General features: G+C 42.5%; 1 protein-coding gene across 5 annotated transcripts in view; it reads right to left on the bottom strand.

Annotated features, from left to right (window-relative positions):
* The window catches only part of LOC149301708 (polycomb protein SCMH1-like), an 83,695-nt gene that overhangs the window by 21,333 nt on the left and 47,080 nt on the right, over nucleotides 1-15,282 (bottom strand). For all 5 annotated transcript variants that reach the window (XM_089482862.1, XM_089482864.1, XM_089482863.1 and 2 more), the window contains 4 exons: nucleotides 10,244-10,476; nucleotides 7,540-7,666; nucleotides 3,169-3,369; nucleotides 2,045-2,227 (listed from right to left, as the gene is read on the bottom strand). In XM_089482862.1, coding sequence (XP_089338988.1) covers nucleotides 2,045-2,227; nucleotides 3,169-3,369; nucleotides 7,540-7,666; nucleotides 10,244-10,476 — 744 coding nt within the window. The remainder of the gene's footprint in view (nucleotides 1-2,044; nucleotides 2,228-3,168; nucleotides 3,370-7,539; nucleotides 7,667-10,243; nucleotides 10,477-15,282) is intronic.

Genomic DNA, 15,282 nt, shown 5'->3' with positions numbered 1-15,282 from the left:
TTGCTTGGACCTCTGGGGTTTCTCTCTCCATTTTGGCTGGAGACTATATTGCAGAATTTTGAGCATAATTTTGCTTGCATGGGAGATTAGTGCTATGGTCCTATAGTTGCTGCAGTCCTTTGTGTCTCCTTTTTTGTGGATGGGGATGTATAGTTATTATGTCCAATCCATTAGCCTCTCCCTCTGAGGCCTGGACCAAGGCAGATGGCCTGGAGGTAGGGCTCTTCTTCTTAGTTCAGGCCAGGCCCGATGGAGCTGGCAGGCCTCACTCTCCCTCTGATGGCTTTAAAACTAGCAAGAGAAGAGATAGCCCACAGATGTTCAGGGAGGCAGTCCCAGGAGTATGGTGCACCAAGTGAAAAAGGGCAAAGCCGAGCTAAGGAAGAAGAAACCTTTGGCTGGATAAGAAGCCCTGGACTCCTGGACTGCAAATTGCAAGCAGGATGGTGAGGTGAAATAAGGACTGACAGTTAAGGGAGAGCTAGGTTGTGTAAAGCGTTAAATGTTAAGAGGCTTGTACCAAATCCTGAAAGGAATGGGTAGCCAGTGAAGAGATCCCAGAAGTGGGGTGACATGATCAAAGTGACAAGCTAGAAAGATAATCTTAGCAGCAGAATGTTGGATGGAAATCGGAGGACTAAGGTGAGACAATGGGAGCCCCGTCAAAAGAAGACTGCAGTGGTCAAGGTGGGAGATAACTAGGGCAGGAACTAAAGTCTCAGCAGTAGAAGCCAATAGAAAAGGTCTAATTTTAACAATATTATAAAGGAAAAAAACCTGCATGACCTGGCTGCAGCTGAATCTGAGGAACAAAGGACAAAGAAGAATAAAACATAAAGCCAAGGCTACATCTTTCCTTCACAGGATTTCTCCTCATTTATTATTATTTGCACGTTCTCATCTTTATATCGCTTGAATCCACTTCTCAAATCTTTCTCCCAATTCATCCTTCGGGTAACTTCCTGCATGAAAATCCAGCTTACCTTGTCCAACACTTTTTCAGCAACAACAAAGATAGTTTTTGTTCGTTGTGGTGTTCAAAGTATTCCAGAATATCAAGAACTGTTCTCATATTATTGTTTAATTAATATTATACTGGTTCTTTCTATTGAACTGAAAGAACTAATGATACTATAGTAAAGACTACCACACATTTTTTTTCACTGACTATAGTGCATTTATTGGTTTCCTAGCAAAATTGTGTCAAGTTTTTAGAGAATAAAAATTCTAGGGAGCCCTCAAAGCACCCACAGTCTACATTTTGCTTGCCCCTGATATCTGAGGCTTTGATGGCACAGTTGAGGTAAGCAAGAAACATGAGCACAATTAATACTTTTTGGATGCCCTCTGAATATCACATAATCTCTTGTGGCTGGTCTCAGAAGCCAGAATAGTTGGACTACATGAGAGAAGATGGTGAAAGAGAGCCAGAGATTTCATCTGATGCATAATTACCGTGTCTTGTTTCATGATAATTGCTGCTTTCACACAGTTAAACTCTCTTCCCTTGTTTTCTCTCTGTCGCCCCAACATTTGTCTTATGCCAAGCATTCGGCTGGTCCAAAGGCATCTTCCTAATTACTTTCCACTACAGCCCAGCTTTCAACATGTCACATTTGCTCCTCTGAACCAAGTTCAAAGAAATGCAGACTACAAAAAATGCAAATAAGAGTGTGTCCCAGAAGCTTTGCAGATATCACCGTAATTGCTAGCTGCCTTGAGTGTCAATTTTGGGTGGAAATTTGAGACATACATTTAACATATAAATAGGCAATGTTTAGAGCACAGAATTTAAAACATTTAAATGCTTAGTGCTTACAGAGAAAGGCCCTATAAGCATATCCAGTTATTTGTCAGGGGAAATAAAAATAATAATTGGCTTCCGATTTAGGAATGGCACACATGAATAACCAGCAGGAAGAATACATCTGCCCGGGACACAGATATATCCAAGGTCTTAGCTTTTCCCTGGCATGGTACTTTGCTTGCAGAACCTTCTCATTCTGCAGAGATTATCCCAAGATTTTTTAATACCAACTCCTACCTGGTAGGTACCTGTCATGTTCATATTCGCGGGAGTGCTGCAGATGGTGCTGAGTGAAAGGCTGGTTTCCAAAGAGGTTGTCACTGCGCAGGTTGTGGCAGAGTTTCTCAAGGAAGCGGAGAACATAGGTAATACTGTTGACTGCAGGTAAATTCAGAGTATGCTGCTCACAATCAAACACAGCTGTTGGAAGAAAGAAACAAAACCAAATGTAAAAATAAAGCAGAGATGGTCTGAGATTGAAAGATCACGTGCAATATCCCCTGAAATTCATCTTTATGAAATACTGGACTTGTACTTTTTGTCCAGGTTTTCATTAATCTAAGTATTGGGCCTTAAGTTAGTAGGTATGGACGCTTCTGAACAAACCGCAGAGTCTAGGGATTTCATGACATTTGGAGCATTCTGCTCACAGAGTAGAGAGGTGGGAATCCCAGAATACTCATGAGTTTATTATGTTGCTTCTGAAATAACACAAGAAAATCTACAAATCTTGATTTTGCATCTCATGATTTCAGAACATTTTGGATACTCTCAGTATATTCAGGAGTATCAGAGACTACAAATCAAACTTCTCTTGGCTATTTGAATAAATACAGACTAATCTTCTCTCCCTTTTTGACAGAATCACAAGCAAGGTAGATGAAGGGAATGCTGTGGATATAGAATATCTTGATTTCAGTAAGGCTTTTCACAAGGTCCCCCATGATACCCTTGCAAAAAAAGTTAGCAAAATGTGGGCTAGACAATGCAAATGCTACATAGATTTGTAACTGGCTGACTGACTAAACCCAAAGGGTACTCAAACTGCTTTTCTGTAGCATGTGGCTTCCAAACCCCAAATGCCATGTTTGAAAAAACCCCAATGACTTTAGTTTGCCTCCTGGTTGAACATGTGAGGGAAATCTCTAGCAGGCCTTAAAGGGCAGAGAGCAGAGTGTGTGGGAAAACGGCCCTCCTCTCACATTCTAGAAGACGCAAGATACTTTTGAATTTTAGGACAAGTAAAAAAAAAAAAACAAATTGGGGGGGGGGGTTATGCAGTGTGTGTGTGGCCCCCAAATCACAATTAGTTAGTTGCCTTTGACACAGACAAAGAAGAAAACCACAAAGCACCCTTTTACCTGAAATGACCTCGCCTCCGTGGCCTTGCTTCAGGAACGAGAAGACCGTTTTCTGGTGATATGCGCAGTCAATGCACGCCTGGACCGCCTGCTGCAGGACCACCGATGCTCTGGCTGGCCCAAAATGGTCTGGGAGTTGTTGGACTTTCTTCTTGTCCAGGTGAGGCCCAGTGCCACCATTTTTATTCAAGTAAATACAAACTGTAGTAGGGGTTGGGGAGAGACAGAAGCCCTACATAATTAATATGAAGAAATGATAGCTATTTCCATGTATCTTTCATTGCTGAGACCTGCCATCTCTTTAGATCTATATAACTGAAAACAGTGTCAGTCAAGGAAGCAGGCTAAAGACTAGGAAGCTAATCACACGAACAACTGGAAGAGACTACTCATTTCATTATTATCTTTATTTTTGTTCATAATGTCTTTTCCACAGAAAGAAAAAGGTATGGAAGAATTAGTGGAAAAACAAGGGAGGGTTATGAGTAGAGCACACTACCATCTAGAGCTCCCATAAATTGCACTAAATAAGCAAGAGCAATAGCATGATAAAAGCCTTATCTGGAACTATCCCAGATCGTGTCTTTGTTAAAAATATAATCCAATCTGCCAAATGCTGCTATTTAAATCAGAAAGATTAGTGAAAAACCAAATCCAAGAATATAGCAGTCTTCTCCTGCAAAATTAATCTTACCACACATGGAAGCAAGTTTAGAGTTTTGTGGCTAAGATCAGAGAACTTAGTGTGCTACTGAGGGCTTCACACTTGATCACCAACAGGACAGCAACAACATTAGCACAAGTCCACAGTCACACAGCTGAATATCACTGCACTAGTATCAGCCAAAGTCTTTTGTCTTTGCAATTTTCTGGTCTCAAGACAACACTTCATTGCAGGTAACCACACTCTACTATCATATATATTGAGCAATCCTTTCTTCAGACCACAAAAGAGGAGACTTCACATAGCTTAATGTGTCAGTTTTTAAATATTGGAACCAGACAAATAGCTAGCCCTTGTGGTCTCTTCCAACTCCATGATTCTACAATTCAGGCCCTGTTGATTGGGAGACTGTTAATTAATTAATTAATTAATTAATTAAAATTTCAAGCATGCAGGTAACTACTGGAAACTATGGGCCTATACAGATTGGAAGATTAGCCCCTTCCTCCCCCGGATCGTTGCCACAGCAACCGGATGGTGCGGCCATGATCTGCTCCAAAAAGGAGCCGCAAAATGCGGCCCCTTTCTCTGCTGCTGCCAAGGTGCCATAAGTGCCCTGGAGCGGCGCTGTAATGTCTCTCGTGTGCTCTGATGTTTGGATGTGCTGTCGAGCCATGTCATCATTGCACGCATCATGTAAATGGTAACGCGCCAAGATGGAGCCCACGACACGCAGTAGGGCTTGGGAGTGCGGACGCTCCGCTCTCCCGAGCTCTACTTTCGGCCCCAGGCTAGTGCAAAGCGCTGGTCTGCCCTGGGCTTATATCCACAAATTCTCCATAGCTGGCATTCTGGATAAAAAAAAGAAGGGTCTTAGGTGCTGTCCTCAGACTGCTAAACAACTGCAATATTTTTGTACATTTTTAATTGTATTCTTTTTAATTTGTAAGCCACTTTGTGTGGCAATTTTGGGGGGAAAGTAAGGTAGAAATAAATATAATAACAATAACAACAGAGACAACATGAATCCTTTCCAGACCCAAAATAAAATGGTGACTGAAAGACAGTGGCAGGGGCAGAGAGATCTACGCATGCCTACATTAGCTATTTGTTTTGGGAAATCTAAAATGGGTCATGGCTGGCTCTTAAAAGTGCTGCCTCCCATGAAGGCACATCTTGGGGCAGGGGGAGTCAACATGACCAAGGGGAACATGGTTAATATATCATTTATGATTGCCACTGCTTAGTGCTATGAGTTCTGCTTGTGGCAACAATGGAAAAAGGTTCATTCATAACTGGGGTTCTCATTTATCGGATACGTCTTTTGCACACGCACATACGCATACCAGTTTGCTTTAAAGCCCATGTTTCAGTGCTTCCTTGTACTTTGCACAAGCTACTTAGTAAAAAGGATGGAATGCTTAAAGATTAACAGAGATGCAGCCAGGATGACTGAGCTAGTCCTTGGTGTTGATAAGAAGCTGTGTCTGAGAGGAGAAATCTTGTTTCTCTGTCAGTCTCAGGACAGAAGGAAGAGAGGGCTGTACTAAATCCCTCCCATGCCTCTGAGTATCATCTTAAAGCTTTTAGAAAGTAAACCCTGCTGGGGAATATAAACCCCACCTGGGAGTAATCTTTGACTTCAGAAGGGAAAATGTCAGTGCTTGCCAAAGAACCGGAAGGCCCATCTGGCACTTAGGCCTCCAGCAGATGGGCAGCTTAGAGCGGCCGCTCCAACCACAAGAGCACCCTGAGCATTGTGGGAACATAGCAACCAGACAGCTTGGTCCTGAGGCTGGCTACCACCAGGGTCCACTGGCAAGGAGCACTTTTTTTGCACTCCTTTTGTGGCAGTTTCAGCCCAATCCAGAGGCATGCATAACCTCAATGCCATGGGCTCAGATTGGACCAAAGCAGTTGCTTTTGGCTTGTCTGTTTTGGGCCTAAGTGAACTATGGTCCAAAACACACTGTAGAAATAACCCAGTTTGAGATGGATTTAACTGCCCTGGCTCAATGCTAGGGAATTCTGGGAACTGTAGTTATGTGAGACATTTAGCCTTCTCTGTCAGAGAGCTCTGGTGCCACAATAAACTACAATTCCCTAGCACTGATCTAAGGCAGTTAAAGCAAACTCAAACTGGATTATTTCTGCAGTGTGTTTTGGACCTATGTTAACATCTAGCAGAGCAATTGATATTTTAACTGTTTTGAAACTGTATTCTAATATTATTTTTAGACTGTTTTAAGGAGTTTTTAGAGTACTGTAATGCATTTTTTTAAAAAAATTATCTTTGCGCTGTTTTAACTGGTTTTTCTTTGCTCATCACCTCAGGAACCCTTGTGGGCTGGAAGAGATGCGGAAATAATTTAAGTCAATAAATCAATCAAAAAGTGAGTGGACCCAGAGGGTGCTCAACACTGGCTCCTTTTCATCCTGGAGAGAAGTGACCAGTGGGGTGTCCAGTGGGGCTCTGTCCTGGGCCCAGGGCTATTCAACATCTTTATCAATGACTTGCAGGAGAAAATTGGGGGCATACTTATCAAATTTGCAGATGACACCAAATTAGGAAGAATAGCTAATACCCCAGAGGACAGGATCAATATTCAAAATGACCTGAATAGACTAGAAAGCTGAGCCAAAGCTAACAAATGAAATTCAACACAAAGAAATGTAAGGTACTGCACTTAGGGAGGAAAAATGAAATGAACAGATATAGGATTATGGGAGACACCTGGCTGAATGAGAGACTTATTTGTGTGAAAGGGATCTAGGAGTCCAAGTAGACCACAAATTGAACATGAGTCAACAGTACGATGCGGCAGCTAAAGAGGCCAATGCGATTTTAGGCTGCACCAATAGAAGTATAGTGTCTAGATCAAAGGAAGTAATAGTGCCACTCTATTCTGCTTTGGTCAGGCCCCACCTGGAGAAGAGAAGGTTAAGAGGTGATATGAAAGCCCTGTTTAAATATTTGAAGGGATATCATATTGAGGAGGGAGCAAGCTTGTTTTCTGCTGCTCCAGAGAACAGGACCCAGAGCAATGGATGCAAGCTCCAGGAAAAGAGATTCCACCTCAATATTAGGAGGAACTTCCTGACAGTAAGGGCTGTTCGACAGTGGAACACACTTCTCCTTCGGAGTCTAGTGGAGTCTCCTTCCTTAGAGGTCGGGTATGCTTTGATTGAGAGTTCCTGAATGGCAGAATGGGGTTGGACTGTATGTCTCTTGTGGTCTCTTCCAACTCTAAAATTTTATGATTCTATGACTCTATATGTAACACTAAGCAATTATGCGCCTAACAGTCATTAGGAGGCTATAGCAGCCCAGCCCCAATCAGCAGTTTTCCAGGCTGTGGTGAGCCAGCAGAGGGAGCAGACAAGCAAGGCATGAAGAGGGAGAGCAGCAGGGCAGTCCACTACCCCCCCCCACTGCCTCCCTTCTGTCCCCAAATATACTTGGTGACACCAACCACAGGAATGACACTGTTTGAGTCTGTGCTAATATTCAGTTAAAGGGATATGAAAAAACTGTATTTTGTATTTTCTGTTCATCCTTTTATATTTATGTGTTATCAACAAAGCAAAACTTGTACTGTTGGTGCCTTAGTCTTACCTCACTGTATACTTTGAACATGCCCTGAGTAGATCTGGCTCTCTAGGTCAATATAGTAATTCCAGATGGAAGAAAGGATTCCATTCCTTACCTGTAGGAGCCTGCATAGCAGAGCTGGGGATAGTAGCTGCATCTTGTGGCACTGTACTAGTGTCAGGTTCAGGAGTACTGGTTGTAGGGGAGGTGGGTGCTGGATTTAGTAAAGTTCGAGGCTTTCTCTGAAAAAGAAGATCACATTGATAACTGTCTGTAGAGAAAAGATGTTTAAGGGGCAAAAGGAGGAGGTCTTCTTATGCACATAAATCTGCACCAAAGACTTCCTCTCACAAATATTAGGAAGAAATGGTACATTAATAACAAACAATTCCAAATGCAAAAGACAAAAATAACTCAAGATAACAACAACCAGCAGGAGAGCTATAAATAAGTCATTTACAGTGGTTCAGTGGAGATGAATTTTGGAAGATATGAACAACATAATCTCTTCATTACATTTGTATCCTGCCCTTCCTCTAAAAAACCCAAGAGCACCAAACATGATTCAAAGTCACCCATCCAGAGATTAGCCAGACTAAGACCTGCTTAGTGAGGTTGTATCCTCACTAGTAAAATAATTCAGGTTCACAGTGTGTTACACCAGTATAGCTCCTTTTTGGCATCACATTTAACAGTTATAATCTGCACCAAATATGTATTGACACCCCACCCTCCCTCCCTCCCTAGGACTCACTTAAGGGCAAATGGGAGTGTCCCACCAGTTCCATGGGATTGCTGTATTGGGTTATATTCGGTTACACTAACGTGGTGTCTCTGCTTTATTTCTCCTTCCCAGATGCATTTAACCCTATTAACCAATAGTATTTTCTGTCAATCTAACCACCCACTATCATGAGTAAGCAAAGAAACTTTAAAAATGTCTCCAGACATTGTTTTTGTTGTGTGCCTTCAAGTTGTTTCTGACTTATGGCAACTCTAAAGTAAGCCTACTACAAGGTTTTCAAGGCAAGTTTCTTCAGAGGGGGTTTGCCATTGCCATCCTCTGAGGCTGAAAGAGTATGACTTGCCCAAGGTCACCCAGTATTCAGAATCATAGTCCAATGCTCAGATCACCACTGGTTCAGAGACATACATACATAGATGCACAAACACATGGGACAGGCAGTGTGCAGACAGAGGGATTAGTATTGGGAGGGATGAGCCGGTGTGTGTGTGTGGAGGCGATGGTGGTGGTGGTAGTATGTGCTGGCAGCTGCTCTGGCGGATGCAGTGCAGCACTAGGAGACTGTGGGGTTTGTATATTAAGCTGTTTCAGTCACCTTATGCAATACTTTTAGACTGGCTATTATGCAAGGTAGATAAAAATATAATTTAATGGTCACATTTGTGTCCATGTTTTTGCCGAAAAACTTAAGGTGGTGTACATGGGGTGATTCTATCTTGACCTTACAGCACCATTGTGTAGTAGTGCAATCTACTCCCCCCCCCCCCCCCTTACTCACTATAAACACTTCTGATCGTAAACAGTGAAGGGAGGAGGAGGAATAATGAGCCCTAGTCGTTCAGCAGTGCTTTGGCTGGAAAGCTTTTGGTCAAATGGCTTCCACCTTCCCTTGCTTTGTCTGGGCACTGATCTGGGCGAAGCCTAACAGAGTCATCTTAACACAGTTAACTCCTTGTCATGCTTTGCCCCAGTGAGTGCCATGGTGAAGTGAGGGAAGATGGAAGCTATTTGACCAAGACACCGCCAAGCAACTGAGTTACTTTGCAATTGCACCAGCTGTGTTATTTTTCCTCATTTGGTGGGAAACATGATTGCTCCAGCACACCAGTTCCTTAAATCTCCCTCTCTGTTCTGCTGTCAATAAAAGAGACATTCCCCATGAGCAGCAATCACACCAGAGTGAGCACAGATCATAACACCATTCCTTAGAACATTAAAAATAAAATGGCAATAACAGGCTTGCCAGGCAGGAGGCCACCCACCAGTCTGTTCTGTCCCTCCAACTACACCCCACTGCCCAATGCCACACCAATACAGCAGGAAACACTTTTCAAATAACAAGGAAAAATGGTATTTCCTGGAAACTGCACAGTAAAAAGTACATTTATGGGAGAATGGTTGTACTTCTGTTGTCCAACAGTGCCAGAATTAAGGTGGGGATGGATGGATGGATGGATGGATGGATGGATGGACCAATAGATAGATAGATAGATATTTGTAAGTGTGGATCCAGTCAATTTGAGATTCTTTTTGGGAACAAAAGACACCATATACCAGGTCACACTTATGATCCATCTAACTCAGTATTGTCTACTGTGATTGATAGATAGCAGCTGTATAGTGTTTCAGACAGAGACAATATTTCATGTGTCTTGCCATCTGAGATCCTTTTAACTGAAGGTACCATAGTCTGAAAATGAGGTCTTCTTGAAAGCATGAGCTCAGACACTACACTGTTGTTACTCCCCTATTTCCAGAGATTCAATTGCTTGAATAGTTTTTCCTTCCCTTTCCCCCTTTTATTTTGTGTTGTGCCTGTTTAGACTATAAGCCTACAGACAAAACCTATATTTTTACTGAATGTATCCCAGTTGCTTCAGACTTTTTGTCTTAAAAGTGAATAAAAGTGCTTTAAACAAGCATCACTATATGTATGATGTACTCTGAGCTAGATGTACTAATGCTAGAATTAGGTTTGCGCAGGCCACTTTTCATTTTCTAAAGGTACTTTAGCAGAATTGATCCTAATAGTGATGGGACATGTACTCCACTGTTGTGCATACACAACACCTACCTTACTGCCAGGCTTCGGTCCCCTCTTTTTGGGGAACTTCAAAGGCTCCACTGTCTTGGAAGGGTTGGGGTTGGGATGACTGATCAAAGCCTTGGGCGTCCGGCCTCGCTTACGACCAGGTTTGCGGCCCCTCTGTCCAGGTTGATGCTCCAGGATAGTCTTTGTTCCACTGTGCATGTTACTCTTTTCTGATATCACATCCGTGGCAATGAATGGGCTCTTTGGAATCACCACTATCCCAAAAGAAATGGGGGGGGGGGGGGAGAAGACAATTAGGTACCACCACCAGCTCTTCCCAATTGCAAATTCTAGCCACAAAACTTTCCTTTTTAAATAGATTCCCTACTTGCTATGTTACTCCAAAACTTTACTAGGAACAATTCACTGGACCAATTATAAATAAAAAAAAAGTGTACATTCTTCAGTCTGAAGTTGACGGAAGATTAAGTATTCTTTATGAGCATAGATAGAAGACTGCTAGCTCCATCCCCAGTGACTCACAGAAGCTCCACCTCTTCAGACCGTATGCTCAGGGAGAGCACACAATTCGAAGGGGTGTTGTATTGAAGATAGAGCAAGCTTGTTTTCTGCTGCTCCAGAGAACAGGACCCAATGGAGCAATGGATGCAAGCTACAGGAAAAGAGATTCCACTTCAACATTCCTGACAAAAGGAGCTGTTCAACAATGGAACACACTTCCTTGGAGTGTGATGGAGTCTCTTTTTTAAAAACATGGATGGATGGCCATCTGTCGGGAGTGCTTTGATTGTGAGTTCCTGCATGGCAGAGGGTTGGACTGGATCACCTTGTGGTTTCTTCCAATTCTGTGATTCTGTAAACAAAGTTTGGGGAAGGATGTAGACCAAATTTATGAAAGCTTATGCCAAAACATCATCCCCACAGTTAGTGACAAAGGTGCTACAACATCCCTTTGCATACAGTTTGAGGGGAGGCAATTTAATCCAGCCATCAGTCAGTGCAAGAAATGCTGAGGCGCAGCATCCCCAATAGATAGAACAATAGACTCAGAGAGCTGGAAGAGACCTCAAGGGTCACCGAGTCTAACCTCCTGTTCCCAGTCAGATAGCTGCCCACTCTCTACCTAAAATCCTCCAGCAAGAGAAAACTCCAAACCCCCAGATAATTGATTCCCTTGACAAATTGATTTTTACATCAAAACATTTCTCCTAATATTCATTGCCAGTATACCTTCTGCCAATTAAGCCGATTCTATATAGTCTTACTCATGGAGCAAGAGAGAATAAATTTTCCCTTCTAGATTAGTTTCTTGAATAACTGAGGGTAGTTAGATATCAGGGCAAACAACCCTTTCTTTCGTAATTTTTATAAGCAACCAACTAAGGCTGCAACCTCATGTAGCAGGACTGAGCAAAGTGTGATTTTGGGGATGGTTATCAAGAATGTTTTTGAAGTTTCCAAACTCACTGGACTGCCATTTTTCTGCAAGCATCCAAGAGTGTCGATTCAAGTTTTAAATAAGTTAGAGCAATCTCTGCAATGCTCAACATGTTCAATGTTCAAATACCCCACAATCTCTGAGATTATCACACAGGGGCAAAGAGGGGAAGGGAAAGGCAAAACTGCAGTTTAAATTTTCAGATGACATTGTGCTCAATTGAGACTTTTTCAGGGAATAACCAATAATGCTCAAGCAACAAACCATTCACGGGGAATTCCCTTAAATGTCTCCTCAATAGCGTGATTGAAGCATGACTGGCAGTGTGCGAAAGTTAATCGTGTTTAATTCACTCTATTGGGGAAGCAATGTGGGATCTTTAGACTTAAAGGGACTGTTCACTTTCACTTTTAAATGCCTCTATTGTTGCAATGCCACAATTTCTTTTACTTACAGTCTTTCCTCTTATATGTTTTGGGTCCCTGCCTTGATCCCCCCCTTCCATTTGGCTGGGGATCCCTTCCATTTGGCTGGGGGAGAAATAAAGGTGGAGTTGAAGGTTTGTTAAAGAAAATCAAAAAGACAATTTTTGATTTTTGAGACACAGCACGTTTGCAACACGCTTAGCACATTTAAAAAGGAAATGTAGTAAACAAGCAACCTGGGATCTTTAAACTACAAAAGGATTGCAGGAAGCAAACCGGGTTTAAAGGGATTGTGGGAGGCAAGGACACATGCACAAAATGATCAATGCCAATGTACTAATGATTAATTCACGGGTATGTGCGTAAAGCAATGCGCTATTCTTTGGCTTTTAAGTTTTCAAATCGAGGAAAGTGAGAGTGTGTGACGCTATTGAGTGCTATAGCACTACTGTTGCTTTTTCTTTTTATTACTGTGATTATTGCTGAATTAGCCCTGGTATGATAATCTCTTTCTCATTTTATTTTCCACGATTGTGAATCACCCCCCCCCCCCCGATTTTTGACACTCTGTGTAGTCCACAGAGAGTCCCAGGTTCAGAAATTTGGTCCCTAGACACACAAAGGTTCTCAACCTCTGCTATACAGATTTAAATGCAATTCAGAATACAGTGCGCCTGCACCACGTGCAGACACATTTTACACGGCTTCCAGCTTACATGGAAGGTGCGCGGGGAGAAGAATAATATCTCCTATGGGGCTTGAGCATAGGCGCATTTTCCCTTATGCGGGGGGATCCCTTATTAATGGGAATAATATGCAGGGAAACATACAAACTAATTTCTTCTACATGATGTAAAAAGCTTCACTGCCTGCTTTCTAAACTATATAGAATAAAGTGGGTACTCTCCTTATGGAAAATCCGCCTATGCTCAAGTCCCATAGGAAATAATGGGGCTTGTGCATGTGGCAGAGCAGCACATGCACACACGCCACAGGCGCATGCACCATTGTTTTCCCTCCCCAAGTGGCTTCCGCGTAAGCTGGAAGCTGTGTAAAACGTGACTGCACACGGCACAGGCGCACTATAATTTTTTAGCTAAATTACCCTAAAGATGGTTATATTTTAGAGGCAACATAAAAATTTTAATGTCCAATTTAAAGGTTATGACTTAAATCCAGTTGTTACTCACAAACAGTAGAGCCCAAGTCAATGGAAACTAGTAAGTCAACACCAGTAAACTTCCGTTGATTCAACAGGTGTGGCAAAAGGGTCCCTGGAGTGCAACTGAAATATACCCTGGCATGCTGCTTCTTCACAGTGGAGCAACATAGTAATGCTACACCTACCTCTTTGTTGGATTTTTAATCCCTCAGGTTCCAGAGAGCGTAAAGGCTCAACACCCTCCCACTCTTTCTTATGCCTATTGACAACACAGAATGTTACTTATTGGGTTCCTGACAGTTCTGATCACAGAGACCTTTTCCCAGAGCTTCCCCTTCATGCTCCCTTAAGAAATCAAACAGGCATTTAAAAAGCAAACTCTTTAATTTTTCAAACCCACCCCCCCAAAAAAAATTACATAGTAAAGGATAACTGTAGTTACAACAAAAGAGTTCAAATGGTTTAAAAAGCAATTTTTCCAATTACCTTTCTCCCTGGTAGCCAAAAGAAAGAAAAACCTAAACAAACACAAGTTTAACAGCGAATATATAAAACCACTACTCCCCATCTTTCTCAGGATTTCTTCCCTTGCTTTGACCTGTTTGCACTACAATGCTCTCTCTTTCTGTCTAATCCTCCAGAAACCTCTCCTGGCGAACAAAACCCAGGTGGGAGTCGAGGCCGATCTGAACTCTCCACCTTCTCACTTTCCATTGGCTGGCTAACACAAACCTGCGGATGTCAGAGGCAATCAGGTCTCTCTACTTCCACACCTCCTGTTCCTTAACACAGAATCACAGAATGGGAAGAGTGGCACTATTACTTCCCTTGATCTAGACAAATGCAAAACTTCTATTGATGCAGCCTAAAATACGGACACTATAGCTAAAAAGCCCTACACTGCATCAACAGGAGTGTAGTTTCTAGATCAAGGGTAGTGATAGTGCTACTCTATTCAGCTCTGGTCAGGCCTCACCTGGAATAGTGTGTCCAGTTCTGGGCACAACAATTCAAAAAGGAAGTTGACAAGCTGGAGCGTGTCCAGAGGAGGGTAACCAAAATGGTGAAAGGTATCAAAACCATGCCCTATGAGAAGGGAGCTGGGTTTGTTTAGCCTGTGGAAGATAGGTTTAAGGGGTGACATGATAGCCATGTTTAAATATTTGAAGGGATGTCCTACTGAGGATGGAGCAAGCTTATTTCCTGCTCTTCCAGAGACTAGGACACAGGGCAATGGATTCAAACTACAAGAAAAGAGATTCCATCTAAATACTAGGAAGATCCTCCAGACAGTAAGAGCTGTTTGACCATGGAATATGCTGCCTTGGAGCGTTGTGGAGTCTCCTTCTTTGGAGGTTTTCATACAGAGACTGGACTGCCATCTGTTGGAAATGCTTTGATTGTGTCTTCCTGCATGGAAGGGGGGTTGGACTGGATGGCTTTTGTGGTCTTTTCTGACTTTATAAATCTATGAAACTAAATAAATCACCAGGGACAGATAGCATACCAACAGAGGTGTTTCAAGATAAGGATACAGAATTCACTCCAATTCTTACTAAAATCTGTTAGCAAATATGGAAAACTAAAGAATGGCCCACAGATTGGAAATGCTCAATATTTATTTATCTATTTGGAGTATTTATATCCTGCTCTTCAGCCCCAAAGAACAGCTTACAAATGGTGAATTAGACAGTTCCCTGCCCTCAGGTTTACGATCTAAAAAGACATGACACAAAAGGAGAAAGGAATGACGGTAGGGAAGGGGTCACGTTCAGTAGCTCTTCTCTCCCTCTGAGGCCAGATGATGGCAAGAGGACTGGAGGGAGGACCTTCTTATTCTTGGCTAGGTCCAATGGAGCTGGCCTGCCCTTCTCTCTCTTTGAGATCAGAATGATGGCGGATGGGCTGGAGGAAGGGCCTTCACGTTCCAATCCCCAAGAAAGGATGCCAGGGATCGAAGTAGGCACCAGATCATTGCATTCATCTTCCAGGCAAGCAAAGCGATGCTCAAAATTCTATAACAAAGACTTTTAAC

The sequence above is a fragment of the Sceloporus occidentalis genome, unplaced genomic scaffold (genome assembly GCF_023333645.1).
Source record: "Sceloporus occidentalis isolate IW3139 unplaced genomic scaffold, rSceOcc1.0.p SCAF_20, whole genome shotgun sequence".
NCBI lineage: Eukaryota > Metazoa > Chordata > Lepidosauria > Squamata > Phrynosomatidae > Sceloporus > Sceloporus occidentalis.
Note: the sequence above shows the minus strand (reverse complement) of the source record. Positions and strands in the feature narration are given on the sequence as shown.